This window comes from Ooceraea biroi, chromosome 1 (genome assembly GCF_003672135.1).
Source record: "Ooceraea biroi isolate clonal line C1 chromosome 1, Obir_v5.4, whole genome shotgun sequence".
NCBI classification, from domain to species: domain Eukaryota; kingdom Metazoa; phylum Arthropoda; class Insecta; order Hymenoptera; family Formicidae; genus Ooceraea; species Ooceraea biroi.
In genome coordinates, this window is record NC_039506.1 from 21,128,957 (window position 1) to 21,144,378 (window position 15,422).

The window sequence follows — 15,422 nt, forward strand, 5'->3', positions numbered from 1 at the left end:
GCTGAACGACTGAAGATTTTCCACCTCGGACATGGACTAAGAGTGGCGAGTGCCGACACGTCTCGCTTCCGAAACGCGCGAGTTCCATCCCTTCTTTCATTTATCTCGCTGCGCATCTTCGCCCGCCACCCTCGGGTGAAGTTCCTCATCGCTCGACTTCCGCAAACGTATCGATAGAAGGGAACGCACGGAGGAACGTATCGGAACGCGGAGAGGAATCGCACGTGATCAGACATTCTTGCGTGATTCTCGTCCCTTCTTGGCTTCTCTCGTCCTCCGTCTCTCCTCTTTCCTCGGTTTCCTTGCCGAAAGTCCGGTATTAAAAACAGAGTACCGCTTCGGTACACTAGTGTAATGAGCATAAAAAAACGAATTACCGGACGGAAGTTTTTCGCGACTTATATCTGATGAAAGAGTATTACATAGCGAAGGGAGCCCCGGCTCCCCGGGGGCAAATTCATTTTTGGTGCGCGCGAAGTTGGCGCTGCCAGGGGGAAAAACGGGGGAGAAGGAAAGAAAAATCAAGAAAATGGAAAGTGTATACGACGACGACGACGAGTCGGAAAATCGAGAAACAAGAGGTCCGAGCGGAAGTTCGAAAATTTTTCATTTCGCGCTCGGCGCCCGTTCTACGCTGCGTCCGAAGTGTACTTCCGCTTGATTACAGGAGAAACTGATTTATAAAGACGCTCGCGAAACTCACCGAGGAAACTGCGACCATTCGGTAACCCGCCTGCGAACTCGCGAGTAATAGCACGAGAGTGGGACACGTTGGGACTGCGCGCGCGGCAAGAAAGCCCTGTAATTAATTTCTCGTCGAGATGAAGTGGGTGCTTCGTGAAGACGATACTCGCGCTTAACACCACTTTCAATATCGCCTGTAAATATAGCGCGGCGCATAATGCAATTTACAGGCTTGTCGATAGCGTTACGATGTGTACACGGCGTATATTATTTATGTACTTGACGAGAGAAAGAGAGAGAGCCGCTCGCACGTGATAATCGGCTTTATATAGTTATAAAAGGAAGGCGTGATGTAATTCCTGGACGTCATTAAAAACTGATAGGCAAATAAAAATACCGCACAATAAAATATCGCAAAATGTCAGAAAATGCGCGCGCGCGCGCACGCACACACACCACACACACACACACACACACACACACACACACACACACACACATCTTAGGTCGACGTTTACAAAATGAATTTTGAATTTATATTATTATCTGTGTTATTTTATTTTAGGTCGCATCTTAATTTAATTTCCCATCTTATTTTCTCGCAGGATTAAATTAGAGAAATTTTATTTCGCAAACATCTTACCCCACATTTTTTACGCGCATCGCGTATCGCACAAGAAACGATCACTTGTCTTTCGTTAAGACGCGAGTTCCTCGCGCTTTTCTCTTTCCGAGAGATAGTGCAGATAGTGGAGAAAAAAATTCAAACTTTATCAACGTCACTCCTTGAACCCTCGCAAATCTCGCAATAATTCCCCGCTTGGTAACAGGGGTCCAAGAGAGAATCTTGTCAAATTTCGCCACGATCTTATACCAAATTCATCGTCGCAATAAACTCCAACGTCGTAGAAAGAAGAGAGAGGGGAAAGGAACGAGTGCTCGTCTGTCCCTTCGTTGAGAGGGCTGGATAAGAAAAGGCGGAAAAGTTAGGGATAGAAATTCCCGAGGAAGACAGGCGACTTGGAGAAGCATATATACGTAACACACGTATCTACGCGGCCCGGTGCGCCGAATGTATATTTAATACCATCATTTTAGGGAAAGGGAAGAGAAAGAGAGAGAAAGAGAGAAAAAGAGAGAAAGAGAGAGAGAGCAACGTGCAGTAACGGCCGTTTATATTTCACATGACGGCGGAATTGTTTATTAGAGCCAAGTTTCGCGCGCGCAAGTGCACTCCCGTACACGTGCTCGCCCACCTTGCAGCGACCACGTGTGCACCTGTGTGCACCACATCCGAATGTCGGTCAACCCTTCGTTTCTTCCATGGTGGTTCCACGTTCCGATGGAGGAACCGCCGTATCGCGGCGGCTACCTCATTCGCGATTTTATGGCCGCGTAAATCCCGAGAAGGTTCTTAATACTTCAGTGCCGTCGAATAAACGTGGAATCGCGCGGCGTGCCCATCGGCCAATCTTCCAGCGTGCAGCGTCAGAATCGCCTTCGTGAATATCGAAATCGACGAGTATCGTGGCAAGTATATCGTCGTCGATGGCAGCGGCGGATCTCTCAGATTGGACATTGCTTTATTGGATGTGGTTTATAGATCCCGACTTTCTCAGCGAGAGCTCAGCGTTTGACTTTGCTCCTTCCGCCGTTTCGACCGCGCGTTTTTCTGCCTCTCGCACTCTCGTTCGATACCTCCTGTCCTGCTCCTCTTGTAGCCACTATCCGATTCTAGAGCATGCTTTATTCACGGCGCGGCCGAGCTCGTCCCGGCGGTTCCAGCATCCGCAACGTCGGAATTCGTTGCGCGTTCGATGGATGGACTCCTTTCTCGATCGATGTACCGCCATCGTCTCCCGGATCGACCGGATGATTCCGCCTTATCGTAACACCGTTCCTTCCTCCTCCGCCGCGCACCGCCAGACATCCTCCTCCATGTGAACCAGAGTGCCTCGGTGAGAAGATGCAATGCGCGAAAAAATAAGTAAGCTCGAGCGAGGCTGGTCTTATCGTTCAATGCACGTTCCCAAAGATGATGACGAAAGTACGAGGATTGCAGAGGCGCACGTGCAAGCGGAATCACGAATCACTCGGTTCTCCAGATATAGCTGAAACTCGTTAAGAGGCCTCGACTGTCTGTGTATTGCTCCTGTTGAATACCGATCTCTCAAAAAGAATGATTCTTCATTCAATCTTTCATTATAAAAAGATATTTTTTCAGTAACTGATATCTCTTTAAAATAGCGCGTTACAGGCGACTAATCTTCAAGCGAACACACTTGACGATTTCCCATGAAACTTATCGACAAATGGAACGCTTGCGCCTCTGAAGCCTTCTCTCAAAGAGCCATGAAAAAAGAAAAAAAATGTGAGATCGTAAATCTCATTTTGAAAAATGCGCATTAATTGCATCAAGCCTCGTTTTGCTTAATGATTCTTATGAAATGCTAGGGGCAATGTGCAACTCGTTTCGCGTGTTAGGTCGTCTCCGGCATCACGCGGGACCATCCCTTTGTAGGATACACGGGCTTAAAGCCTCCGCCAGTCGTCTATTCCAGCCACGTACTATAACTCGCCTGGAACGCGTGTGTAGTCCCCCAGGGCGGACACACGAACTCGAAACGTTTCTTCCCCTTATGAAATTGTAACGTGGACGGGATTAGCATGGGGCATTGTCTCCGCGGCAAAGGGTGGGCCAACATCGTAGTGACGTTATCAGGTCCAGAACTCGACCGACGAATTTCCATTCTCACTTTCGCTCCCGAAAAATATGCCGTTTTAAATGCACATTTCGAACACGATGCCGCGAATGTTATTTTGGGTTGGCCGGAAAATCCACGCGGATTTTTTCAGTAAAATGTAAACACCGAGCATTATATTGATTCTTAATAGTTTGCAAAAGTTTGCATTTGTATTTTCCTTTGCGTTTGGATTTAAGATTCCGCTAAATTGCGTTTGCAGCAGGACGTAAGCTTAATGCAATTAATGCGCGATTGTCCGGAAAACTCGTTACTATTGTCACATTTACATCACATGTGAAATTCGAAATCCAAATCGCCTGATTTTATCTTCCACGTGTATCACACCCTTGGGTGGCTGCATTTACTTCCTTTAAAACACGCCGACCCGACTTACGGTGCGTATGTATAACTAACGTCTTCGGAGCCGATCCGTCCCCGCTCGACACTGTATCTCTCTCACAACACCCGCAGCAATCGTTCCCGCTCCCAGCAGCCGGACGATCGTCATGCATATATGTAAAATGCAAAATTGTATCGTACCCACGCGCGATATTCTTTCTTTCCCGTGTCTCCTCGCGTCCGTATATCCTCGCTTTACCCCGGTTTACCCCACGCCGGCGTCCCTCCACAGACCGAAATGCTCCAGGGACTTACCGGAGGGTACGAAAGAAGGGACGGAGGGTGGCGGTCTCTGCGGCCTGCTCGGGCCCGCGTTAACGTTTCACGGCCGCACACCGCCACGAGCGAGATCGAAATTCCATGCCCGTTAATTCTCGACGGGATCGAGCTCTGTGGCGATGCCCACCAACCCCGCAATGCGATTTCATTGTAACCGAAGCCGGGCGGGCGGGGGCGAGAGCCGGTGTGTCGCATCATGAGATCATGGAATTGGACGCGGAACGCGATCAATCGATCGCGCGGGGACAGTCTCTTTCGCCATCATACATACGTATGACGTGCATTCTCGAGAGTAAACTGCACTCGTGCGAGAACCCAACGTGCGGAACGTAAGTTATGCTCGTGCAAACTCTATACCGCTTCATGGCGAACAACGACTCTCTGGACTAACTCGGGTAGAACAGTCGATCCACCTCGGCTGGCCCGGTCTGGCCCGAATAACTCGCGCGTGTACATCAATTCGCTCGGTGTACCTGTTTAATGATCACGAGCGAAACGCCCGGCGGCGACCAAGTAACAACTATCTGGCCGCGCTTCGATGTTCTCGCGAGTTCCCCCGAGTTTCCGTGCGTCCCGGCGACCGCGTTGCCACGTTAAAATTAGTTTCAGCGCCGTCACAATCGTCGCGCATCTGTCCACGAGGACCGGACGAGAAACGATGGGATGACAGAACGGGGAGGTCGGTCGATGGGGAGAACGCGCTCTCCCGCGCATCCTTCTCTCCGTTCGGGGCGGTTTTTTCGCTGTCGCGACAGGTGGTGGGTCCAGCGATACGAATATAATTGCATTTTCTAATCGTCATTTTTTTCCCCCTCGTAGCATCGTACGACCTGTTGATCAGTACGAGAAATCACTTTTTTCTCGTCATATATAGAAATTTTTCTCGGGGATGAATGGGGGAGGGGAGATACACCTATGTCGCACAAACGTCGCAGTAATAGAAAGGAAGTTGTGTGTTTCTTATCTATCGTTTCTCTATCCTGCTGTTAGCGCTATGTATTTCGAAAGATGAAACGCGCACGCTGCCGCTCATCGTTTAGAGATATTCGAAATTATGTGGGGCGAGCATTTCTACCTGAGATAAAACGTTCCAATGGACATACACACCGACCGCTCAAAGTATTTCGTTGTACCGCACGTACGAGCTCTCCACGCGCGAAGGAAGTCCGTATAGTTTGGTGGAAACAGCGGAAACCGATGTTGTAAAATCGTACCGCGCTATAACGCGTGGAAATTCCGACGCCATAGTTCCGCAGCACAGGATACGGACTTCTTGCCGGAAGCTGTAGGTCGAAGCGGCGAACGAGGCAAGCTGGAGGAGGAGCTCGTCGGAAAGAGCACGACGATTTTCCAATCGAGCCTCGGGGCGTTCGTTGTTCCCTCCGAAGGGAACAAATCGACGAACAACGCTTGCGATGGTCGGATCTCGCCCCGCTCCACATCGCCGGAATGAGCCGTGCTCGTAGGTAGCCAGATGGAAGCGACTCGGTGCATCTTGTCCCAACCGGAAAAGGGTTAAAAAGCAATTTTCCCTCCCCGTTCCGAGGCGAACGAGCGTTTGGCAGCTGACCGCTTCGGTTTGCGGAGACGGAGACGGAACCACGATCCAGCAATTTCGATTCTACTCGCACGATCGAGTACCTACGAAGCGTTTTCCAAAATTTCTTCGGAAGTACGAGCGTTAATCTATGTACACAGAAATAAAAAATTTAAAAAGTCAGAATCTGAATAAAAAAAATAAATTCCGTATTATTGACTTAACAGGATTGCCAAGAGACGAAATAATAATAAAACTGTCGCAGTTTCAGAAGAAGAAAACTGCTGTTTGTAGCTCGAACATTGCTCGCTCGCTCACTTGCAGCATGCTGCACTGAATGCACTCTGCGAGCTTTTAAAACGGACCTCCATGGAAAAATGATCGCGTGCGTGCGTGCGACTCGCTCGGCTACAATGGATCGCTTATTCGCGTAGATACGCGTCAGCTGTCCGAGCAACGTCGCAGTCGTTTCGCTCGACTATGCATGATTGACAGTTTTATGGGGACGAGCGCTTGCCAGGTTACAGCCAGGGGTCTGGTTTTATCGTTCCCCTTCGAACGAACGGGGGCCAAACATTACGGGGGTGTTTGATGCTAATCGATACGGAGGACTCCAGGTTACGACTGGAGGCAAGCGAAGTGCGCGTCGTACGAAGGATCGAGTTCCTCCCGAAATGTACCGGCAAACGAATTCTTTATGCGCGGCTTACGAGAAACGCAGTGGAGCTTGCAGTGGAGCTTACAATCCGGCAGCGCAGAATCGAATATCCCTCGCAACTTTGCAATATATTATTATATAATTACACAAGGATTACCACCCGCACGCTTCAGCGGGACGTTTTAAATAAACTTGGTATGTTGGGAGCAAACGTTTTATCGTATATTACGCAATTAAAAGTTATGAACTCTGTTGAAGTTCCAGCAAGTCGTTTTCAGACGCCTTATCGCGCCGAGGCACGAAGACCCCCCCATGTTCCGAGCGAAACGTGGCTGTCCAATTTCGCTTGTCCAACGTGAACATCAGGCTCGATGTGAACGCGGTAAGACGTCGCGCGCGGGCGCTGCCGCAATTTAGCCAGCCGGTAAAAGGTCCGGGACATTACGGTGCCATACAAAAGCCTCGGACGGACTCACCTCGCAATTGGAATGACTGATGTTGCTCAGATTTAGCCTGAAGATCTTGTCCCTGAAAGCAGAAGAGGAAAGTTTCGTGTTAGCGTAACGGCCGTATTAAGCGCGGCAGCGATAGACAGAAAGGGTCGAGGGGTAAATTTTCATTCCCAACGCTTGCGAGATGCATTACTCTCCGTGACTCGACCCTACCTTATCTCGCCACCGTTATGTATGGTTGTGTAGCGCGGCCGGCACTTTGCTTACGGCACTCCGCCGCGACAAACGCTCGCAAATGGCACGGAATTTCTATGAGGGTGGAAACGGGGACTCGGCAGAGGGTTCAAGTGGGCTGAGTCGCCTCTGTCTCTCTTCTTTCTTCCTCTGACCGAGTTCCACCGAGTTGTCTGTTCGCTCTCTTTGTTCGCCGCGATCGGAGTCACGTCGTTTTCGTACGATCGCTGCTTTTATCGGGATTTTATTCCCCGGAAGACCATCGTCGTTCGAGGCTCGCGAACGAAAATATAATAAGGATCGTGGCCGAACAATAGACATAAGCTGGAAGGATACACTCGTATCGATGAATGCATCGTAAAGGATTTTCGTGATCGAATCACACAATTGTGCAATTAATTGTGCCGTATATTATTTTATATCGTTATTTATTAATTATATCGTATTGATCATTCGTGGAACATTTAATTTTATGTTTCATCTTGCAAGTGGCATGTTTTCGTGCGTTTCGATCAATATGCGCTCGAAGCGATCGCTCGCTATCGGTACGAGAGAAACGGTCGTGCAAAGATTTTCGTATAAATCTCAGCATGGCCAACGCGCACGGCAATCTGAGGTGTCGCGCTCGATCATACGTGAAAGGTATATGCGCGCCTGGGCGCCTCCGCTGCCACCGATCGTAAATCGAATTTACCCAGTTTTCAAATGTTTCGCAACATTAACGCTGGCGCGCCGCATAACTTTATCCCAATAGCCATTCATCATTGCCTTTCAATAGAAATACGCAGTCAGATGGAACGTGTGCGCGCGCGCGCTCGCTTGCAGAACGTAAAATGAAGAAGAAGGTGAAAAAGATGGAGGGAAAGGGAATCGGGCAAACCTATCCATGTATATGTGTGTGTGTGTGTGTGTGTATACACACACAGAATGAATGAAAAAGGAGAGCCTTTATATATATATATATATATATATATATAAAGGCTCTCCTTTTTCATTCATTCTGTGCATTGCCCCGTGAAAAAGTAAATACCGACGTGAAAAACAAATCCGCACTTTGGAATCTACCCGCGTCGAACTTTCGCCCCGGCGAACTTTCCGAGGGTTCGGCAGGTAGAAAAGGAAACGCACAAAGGGGGCGAGCGAGCGGGCGAGCGGGCTCGGGGATCGTCTACGTGCCGGCACGTCGCGCGTGCGGCCGAACGAAGGAAAAAAATTCGAAAAGGGAAAAGTAATTTGCGGGGAAGAGCGGGGTGAGCAAAGGAGAAAAAGAAGGGACGTAAAGGGCAGGTCGTGCCGCGAAGTCATCGCTCAAGTCGCTTCGAGATTCGATTGGCGGGACGTGCCTAATCAAACCGAGAAATTACTTGAGGAGCGCTGCGAGGAACCGCCGTAGAAAAAAATTTCATTAAGATCTCATTGACACGACTCTGTCCGCTCCGATTCCCGGAGCGTTTTCTTAAAATAAAGAAAGGTGTTACGCGTTCGCGAAGAATCGGCAAAAGAATTCGGTTCAATTTAACATTTTACATCGCCTCGAGGGCCTCCGGGGGAAAGTTTAATTAAAATCTCAAGCCGTTTGCGCGGGTCGTACGGCAATTTCTTAAACTACTAAAGAACCACCTCGCCGAGGACCTCGCGGAGGAAATTTCAACAAATTTTATTGCTAATTACGCAAATAAGGACGAGAGAGGATTTAATCAAGGCGCCGTGGCACGCTCGCAAAATTCCGAACAACAAGCGGATCCATCCACGGATTGTCTATTCTGTAGTGGACTATTACATAAATAGTCCATATAAATAGGCCATTATACTGCACCAGACCGCTCGAAAGTGGATCGCAGCTCCCGGAATAACAATTACGGGGATCGCTGCCGCGTCCCGTGTGGGATTTTTGCTCGCCGTAATGCGGACATTCTCGCGCTGTCCGAAAGAGGAGGAGCCTGACGAATGCTGGGCGAAATCCGAAAAGCGTCGTTGTCTGAATTTGCGGTTGCACGTGACGGACAGCTCTCTGACCCGCGATGCATTATCCGACACGTCGAGATCTACCCCTCTTTGCCACCCTCTCGCCATCATCCCTCGGATTCCGGTTTGGGGGAATACATGACAAGGGCCGGAGAAGTGGCGTTCGCAACAGCGCTATTTACCTCTCTGACACCTTAAAGGGAAGAGACGTTATATCCGCGCAGAGAGAACGGGCTTAACATAATAGAACGATTTTAATAATTCCCGGTATAAATCAACGAAAAGATACAAGAGACGGGCCTGCTGCTGCGTCCGCATTTCAATAAACCGCAATGCAGCTACGACGGCGTTATGTTACTCGTTTCTTCGCGGAAAATAACAATACGGGACGAGAGACATTCCAGTAGTGGCCGACAAACGTGACGCGACAACGGGGTTGAAACGCTCGAAATGGCCAGAGCGCGCGCGATTTAGCACAATTTAACGTAATACTTCGAACGCAATTTTAGCGTGCGCGCGTGCAAGTCCAGCGAGTAATCCGCCAAATCGATATACGACGTCCGAAGTGCTAACATCGTCGAAAATGTACGGGAGGAAGCTCAATTGCCACGCTCGACTCTGCAAACCACCCGTCCCGTTTGCCGTAGCCGTTTCCACCTCGCAAGCTCGCTCGCGACCGTAATTCACTTCTCCGCGCTATCTCGAGCTTTCCGCCGGTTGTTTCGAGCGAGTGTTGCACGCAGGTGAATCCCGTCGCCGGTTACCGGTTACCGGAGACAATTAGGGGGAAAACCGATCGGACGCGAGTGCGGATGCGACGCGTTAATCCGCAACCGCGGTCGCTTTTCCGCCCGGATTGTCGCGGAGCACAATAGAAGTCTGGCAAAAGCAAAAGAGAGAAAGAGAAAGAGGGAGAGAGAGAGAGACAGAGAGAGAGAGAGAGACGAGTGACGGCGAGACGAAAATATGACCGACGAATTTTTTGTCCCGTTTCACTAGACGTACGGCAGACGAGTCGTATAGATACGCGCGGCTACAAGCGGGCTGCATTTTTTTCGGAGGCCCTCGCCGGCGGCCCTCCGCGCCGGCTTGATAATTGGAAGCGTTCAATTAGCGTGCCTTAATTGCAGAGCCGAACCGCAACGCGAGAGTGCCGATTCTCAAACTACAATTAATGGCTATCACCTTTCTAATTAACGAGGAACGATGCTCGCGCTCGCGTATCGATCGTCGCGCGCGATAACAGAGGGAAAAGGGTACACCGGCGAAAAACGGGTGCACACAAGAGAGAGAGAGAAAGAGAGAGAGAGGAAAAGCAAGTTGTGAACCTCGGACGGATCGATGCATCGAAAGATCGAACGCCTTAAAATCGCCCAAAGATCATGAAGCTTAATAACCGTGCCTTACCATCCAAAGTGGAACGTCGGAGCGATTTCCGTTTTGTGCTTAAGGTTCTTATCGGAATTCTATTCGATATTGCAGCTCTCCAGGTAGATATCGCCTGTACGTATATACGGCGGGACAACGCGAGCGCATAGAATCAAAGCAGGAAACGTTAGAGTCAAAGTAGCTGCTTTCCTTAGAAACGCGATTTATCGTAACTGCGCGTTTGTTCTTTTGTCGTCACATACGGCGGAGCTCATCCGATCGTAGAAGCGAAAAAAGGTGAGGGGAAGAAAGAAAGCGAGGGAAAGAGAAAAAGTGCGCACGATTATTTCAACAGCGAAAGGTCTCGCGCGTTTGTCACTCTTTCACTTTTTCGCATGGAGGTATGATTTAGATCCCCTTTAATTCAATTTATCTCCACGTTTCCATCAAAAACGTTGTCTTCGCTACATCTCTTTCATCGTTACGAGAGAAACCGTCGAGAAAAACAAGTCGCATACCATGTACCGGTATTAATTGCCTCATAGCGGTTAAGGGTGAAGACCACCCTAATCAACGATATCGCAAACTACAACATTACAGATCTTCCACAATAAATCGCTCCGAAGCGCCCGAAGTCTCTATTCAACTCCACTCAATCTTGTTTGGTTGACGAAAACATATTCGTACGTTCGGAAGCCGAAATTGTAAGGGGACCTCGTAAGACGATCCCGTCCCATCGCACAAAGGGATTAAACAAGCATCGTTCTCGTCTGCCGTACGGGAGATTTCGCCGTATCCGCGAGCACTGGAGGACCACCCCCGCTGCGTCTCCATTACTGAAGAGCCTCGTAGCGTTTTGCTGGCATTTACCAAATTAAGAGAAGGGAGGCAACACAAAAGAGAGCGGAGAATGGGGTGCACGTTAGCGGATGGTCGCTGGGTGAAGTCGGCCGGGGTGAAGGAGCGGCTGAAACCGAATCAAGAAATAATACTCCGCTGGTAATGATGCGACGTCCCACCCGCAATCTGTACTGACTTCGGGAGCAATGTAGGGTCGGCCCTTTTAGCCTTCGCCACGCCGAGTCACCATCGAAGCAATAATAACCCGATACTCGTGCGAACGGCGAGCGGTCGATCGATTTAACGGGTTATTACGACTACCTATGGCGGAAAAGAAGCCTCTCCTCTCTCGTGGAACTTTTAATTACGATCAGGCTCCGCGAGAGATCCCGATCGAACGGGAAATTGGGGAATATTAAGTTGGATACGTCCAACAAAGTTTGACGCGGCGTAGAGGAGTAATACGAGAAAGAGTACGGCAATGTTTTGATGATTTAGTTGGGAATATTTATAATATTATAGTTTGTGGTTACAGTGTATATATGTATATTCGTGATGTGCAATCTTCACAAATGAGATGCCTAGAGTCTCGTTGCGTTCTCGAGGATGAAATGGCAAATTCATTAATTCCGGTCTCTGTTGACACGATATTTTTCATTTCGCCGACAACCGAGTAATTGCCGAGAGATCGTCAGTTTCGATTTATATTTTATGTGTTTGCTCTCTCCTTGCGCGTTTTCATCCGCAACTCAAAGATCCCGAGTAAATTGCCTTTCTGCAAAGTGGAACATTTAGAGCGGGAAGATTCTGATCATCTCCCGTAAATTGAAACCGGCGAATAAATAAGTCCACGGTTCTTGCGAACAATAACAGTGGGATGGGAAGGTAAATATGTGTAATTGCAAGTTTAAATAACTTTACGTGATGAAACGCGAACGCACGAAATACGTTAAATCTCGGCCCCATGAAAAAAAGGTCGATGCTTGGGCGTCGCGATCCGGCGTCGTACGCGACGATAATTATCACCCCGAAAGCCGATATCATGTGTAACGTGTAATCCCTCAAAGTTCGGATTATCCGATTATTCGATGACATTGGAAAATTCAATCAAACGGCACGATCTCGCGCTCCGGTACGTTGTAGAATTTTAATCACAGCAATCGTAAAAATCCGCAACATGGCACGTACACACGCGCACGTACATACTGACGTATATAATACCACTGTGCCCGCGCTTTGACGAGGAAACGTCGCAACTTTTCCCGGGGATTTTCACGGCGTGACATTTTATTACGGAGAGCCGTGGAAAAAGTTCTACTTACATAGCACCGACGTACAGGGCGTCCCTCTTACTGTCCAGGTAGAGTGTCCTATAGTACAGCATGCCACAGCTGAATTCCCGCACGTGTTCTGAAAGCAAAAGTAAATAGGGGGATTAAACGTCGTACACGCGGCGAAATTCATTTGCGCGGGAACGCGTCGCGGCCACCGGATCGTTAGATTTTCATTATGACTTTTATAATAACTGCCGGATAGTATAAGGCGCCCGTTCGCCCCGCCGTCCACCTGCCTCGCCTCGGTAATCCGGCTAAAGTCAACTCTGACTTACCTCTACCGTAAACTCGTCGGAATTACATGGCACGTAACGCTCGCGCTCGCGGATCCGACATTTTCACTTTGCTGGAGAAGCGGAGATCCGCTGAGATCCGTCGAGATCCGCGACGTTACACGGAAACGTCAAAGATCGACGGCCATGGATTAACATTAGCGAAGGAAGCGAACGGGAAAGGAATCGCCGAGAAAAGAACTTTTGCAATTGTCCGCGCGGTGTGCACACGCAAGAGACAGTTCGCGCTTGCGGAGGAACTTTTTGGAGCAGAGAAAAGCGCTTGGCAGCTCCCGCCGAAGCCTCGCGGAAACTCGAGCGTATAATTCTCCCGTTTGCGATTTCAGCGGAAGAAAAAGGGAAAAAAGCGTTGCGCGCTTTCGAGAGCTAGTAACGCGACGATAACGTAATGTCAGTACGCGAGAATATTAAATCGTATCATATGCAGTATCAAGTGCTGCAATGCACGAAATTCACGGAGCATCCTAGTTATCCTCAGACATTGGAGAGAAGAAGCAGGAAAGGCAGAGACAGAGAAAGAGAGAGAGGAGAGACAGCGGCAGCTCGCTTACCGTCCTCGCTTTTCCTTCTCCAGCGCTGCTCTATCTCATCGACGCTGATCTGCTTAACATATGAAAGAAAGCCGCCCCTTTCTAAATATACTCGTTCCACTCTGGACTAACAGAGCGCGAACAATACTATATTTTATACGGTATCAGAAGAGGGACTGATATCGAATGAAAGGGGTTCCTACTCTGTACGAACAAAGCTACTCTTCCTACGCATCTATCTCTCGTTTCCCCTCTCGCCCGTTCCTTTCACTTCGCTCTCTTTCTCTTTATCTCTGTCTCTCTGTCACACCCGCTTCTCTTTTCCACATCTCCGGCGCTCACCAACCAACCCTCCGCGTGCTCCTTCTGCCCCGCGCGCGCACGCGGGAACTAAAAAACGCGATCCTGCATTATCTCTGCGACGAAACGGCCAGCATTACGCGGCGGTCCCTCTAATGTCGGACTTATTCAAAACCGATGCTGATGCCACTTCCTCAGATAGTCGTCCAGACCACGTGTCTCGAGGGGATTGCGAGATTTATATTCATCCGCGGAGACAACGACTCCTCCTCGTTCGGGACGCGAGCGCGAGAATTATTCCGCTCTTATCATCAAGATGGTGTCCGCTATTGTCCGCTACGTACCAAGATGACAGCAGCACCTGCTGCTCGCCCGTATCTGAATTAATGTAACTGTTGCATCCTGCTAGTCGCGAGTCCTTCTATTTTCGAGCGGCGACGGAATTGGCCAGCGTCGCTCCGCGCGCGATTGTTAATGGGGTAAACGTCGTCGCTCGACGTAGAGGCTATTTATACGAGGACAGCGAAGCTGCTGCACGCTCCCCTTTGATACGAGCGCTATTTATTAAGTGCGCGGAGTACGCGCCGGATGCATCCCTCGGAGCTGTAGCAGCAATAATGTGTCCCGCGTGTGTATCCACTTTTGTATCTTCATTCAACGAAACCGCTCGACGCCGCTCGTGCAAGATGCACGACCGGCCCGCCGTCGACGCGCAATTTGTGCGGGCATGCTTTCTCATGACGCTCTGTTAAATGATTCCCGGGGATTCTCGGTTGCAAACAAATAATAATAATAATAATAACAATAAAAAAGGAGCAGCGGGTTTTGCAATTTTGCACCGCATCGTAATTACGCGATAATTGTTACGTACGTGCATCGTTTTCGATTGCATCGCGCGTGCCAATATTTGCTTAATTAATTATACGATACGTGCATAATATAAATAATTAATCGCACCAATATTGATGCCCCGGAGAAACGTGCGTGGCGCCGTGCGCCGTGCGCCACCGCCGCCGCCGCGCGTTGAGTTGCCCGGCAAATATTTGCCATCGTGTAATTTACCGCCATTAAAAGACGTCTCCACGCCGAGCGTACGCGCGCAAACACACCTACTTATCATAAATTATTCTTGTGGCTCGCGCTCCCCAGTAAGAACGCGCTGAACACCGTTGAACTCCGAGGGACGATACAATCGTTAATCGAGGGTTGTTAACGGTACGCGATAACGCGCCTAACGACCTCGCAGTTGCGGAAACCATCCATTCGAATTCGGTGGTTCCGGCAACGGCCTAATGCCTTTACAGTATTTCTTAATTAAGCACACATCGTGCGCTTGGGTATCAGCGAGAGAGAATCGTTACGAATCTCGCTAACGCGCCCTTATATATCTGATCAAACGGGGGACCGCGCGGGAAAAATGGAACGGGTCCGTGTGCACCACCGTCATCGCGAACGCGCACGCGTGTAAACGTTTCATAAATTACACGGTTTCGTTAATTGCGTGAGCTGAATGGTCATCCGGGCTGTTCTTTATGATTATCGCGGCATATATGTATGTGTGTGTATGCAAGGCACGCTCGCGTGCGGTTGTCTTACGAAAATAAGAGCCGCTGACTAATACCCCGGCCGTTCATCAGGCTAAACGAGAAGCTAGAAATTAGTTTGTGCTTTCGGGGACGAAAGCGTCGAGTTCAGATTCTGCGCGCGCGCACACACACACACTCGAAATCTGGAATGCAAGTCGTCCCGGGCGGAAGCTATCTCTCCCGTTGATAACGTATTTAAATCCGCCAACTTTATGGATC

General features: G+C 49.4%; 1 protein-coding gene across 4 annotated transcripts in view; it reads right to left on the bottom strand.

The window, feature by feature from the left end:
* The window catches only part of LOC105278508 (semaphorin-2A), a 264,773-nt gene that overhangs the window by 22,765 nt on the left and 226,586 nt on the right, over window positions 1-15,422 (bottom strand). For all 4 annotated transcript variants that reach the window (XM_011337653.2, XM_011337655.2, XM_011337650.2 and 1 more), the window contains 2 exons: window positions 12,483-12,570; window positions 6,778-6,829 (listed from right to left, as the gene is read on the bottom strand). In XM_011337653.2, the coding sequence (XP_011335955.1) occupies window positions 6,778-6,829; window positions 12,483-12,570 (140 nt within the window). The remainder of the gene's footprint in view (window positions 1-6,777; window positions 6,830-12,482; window positions 12,571-15,422) is intronic.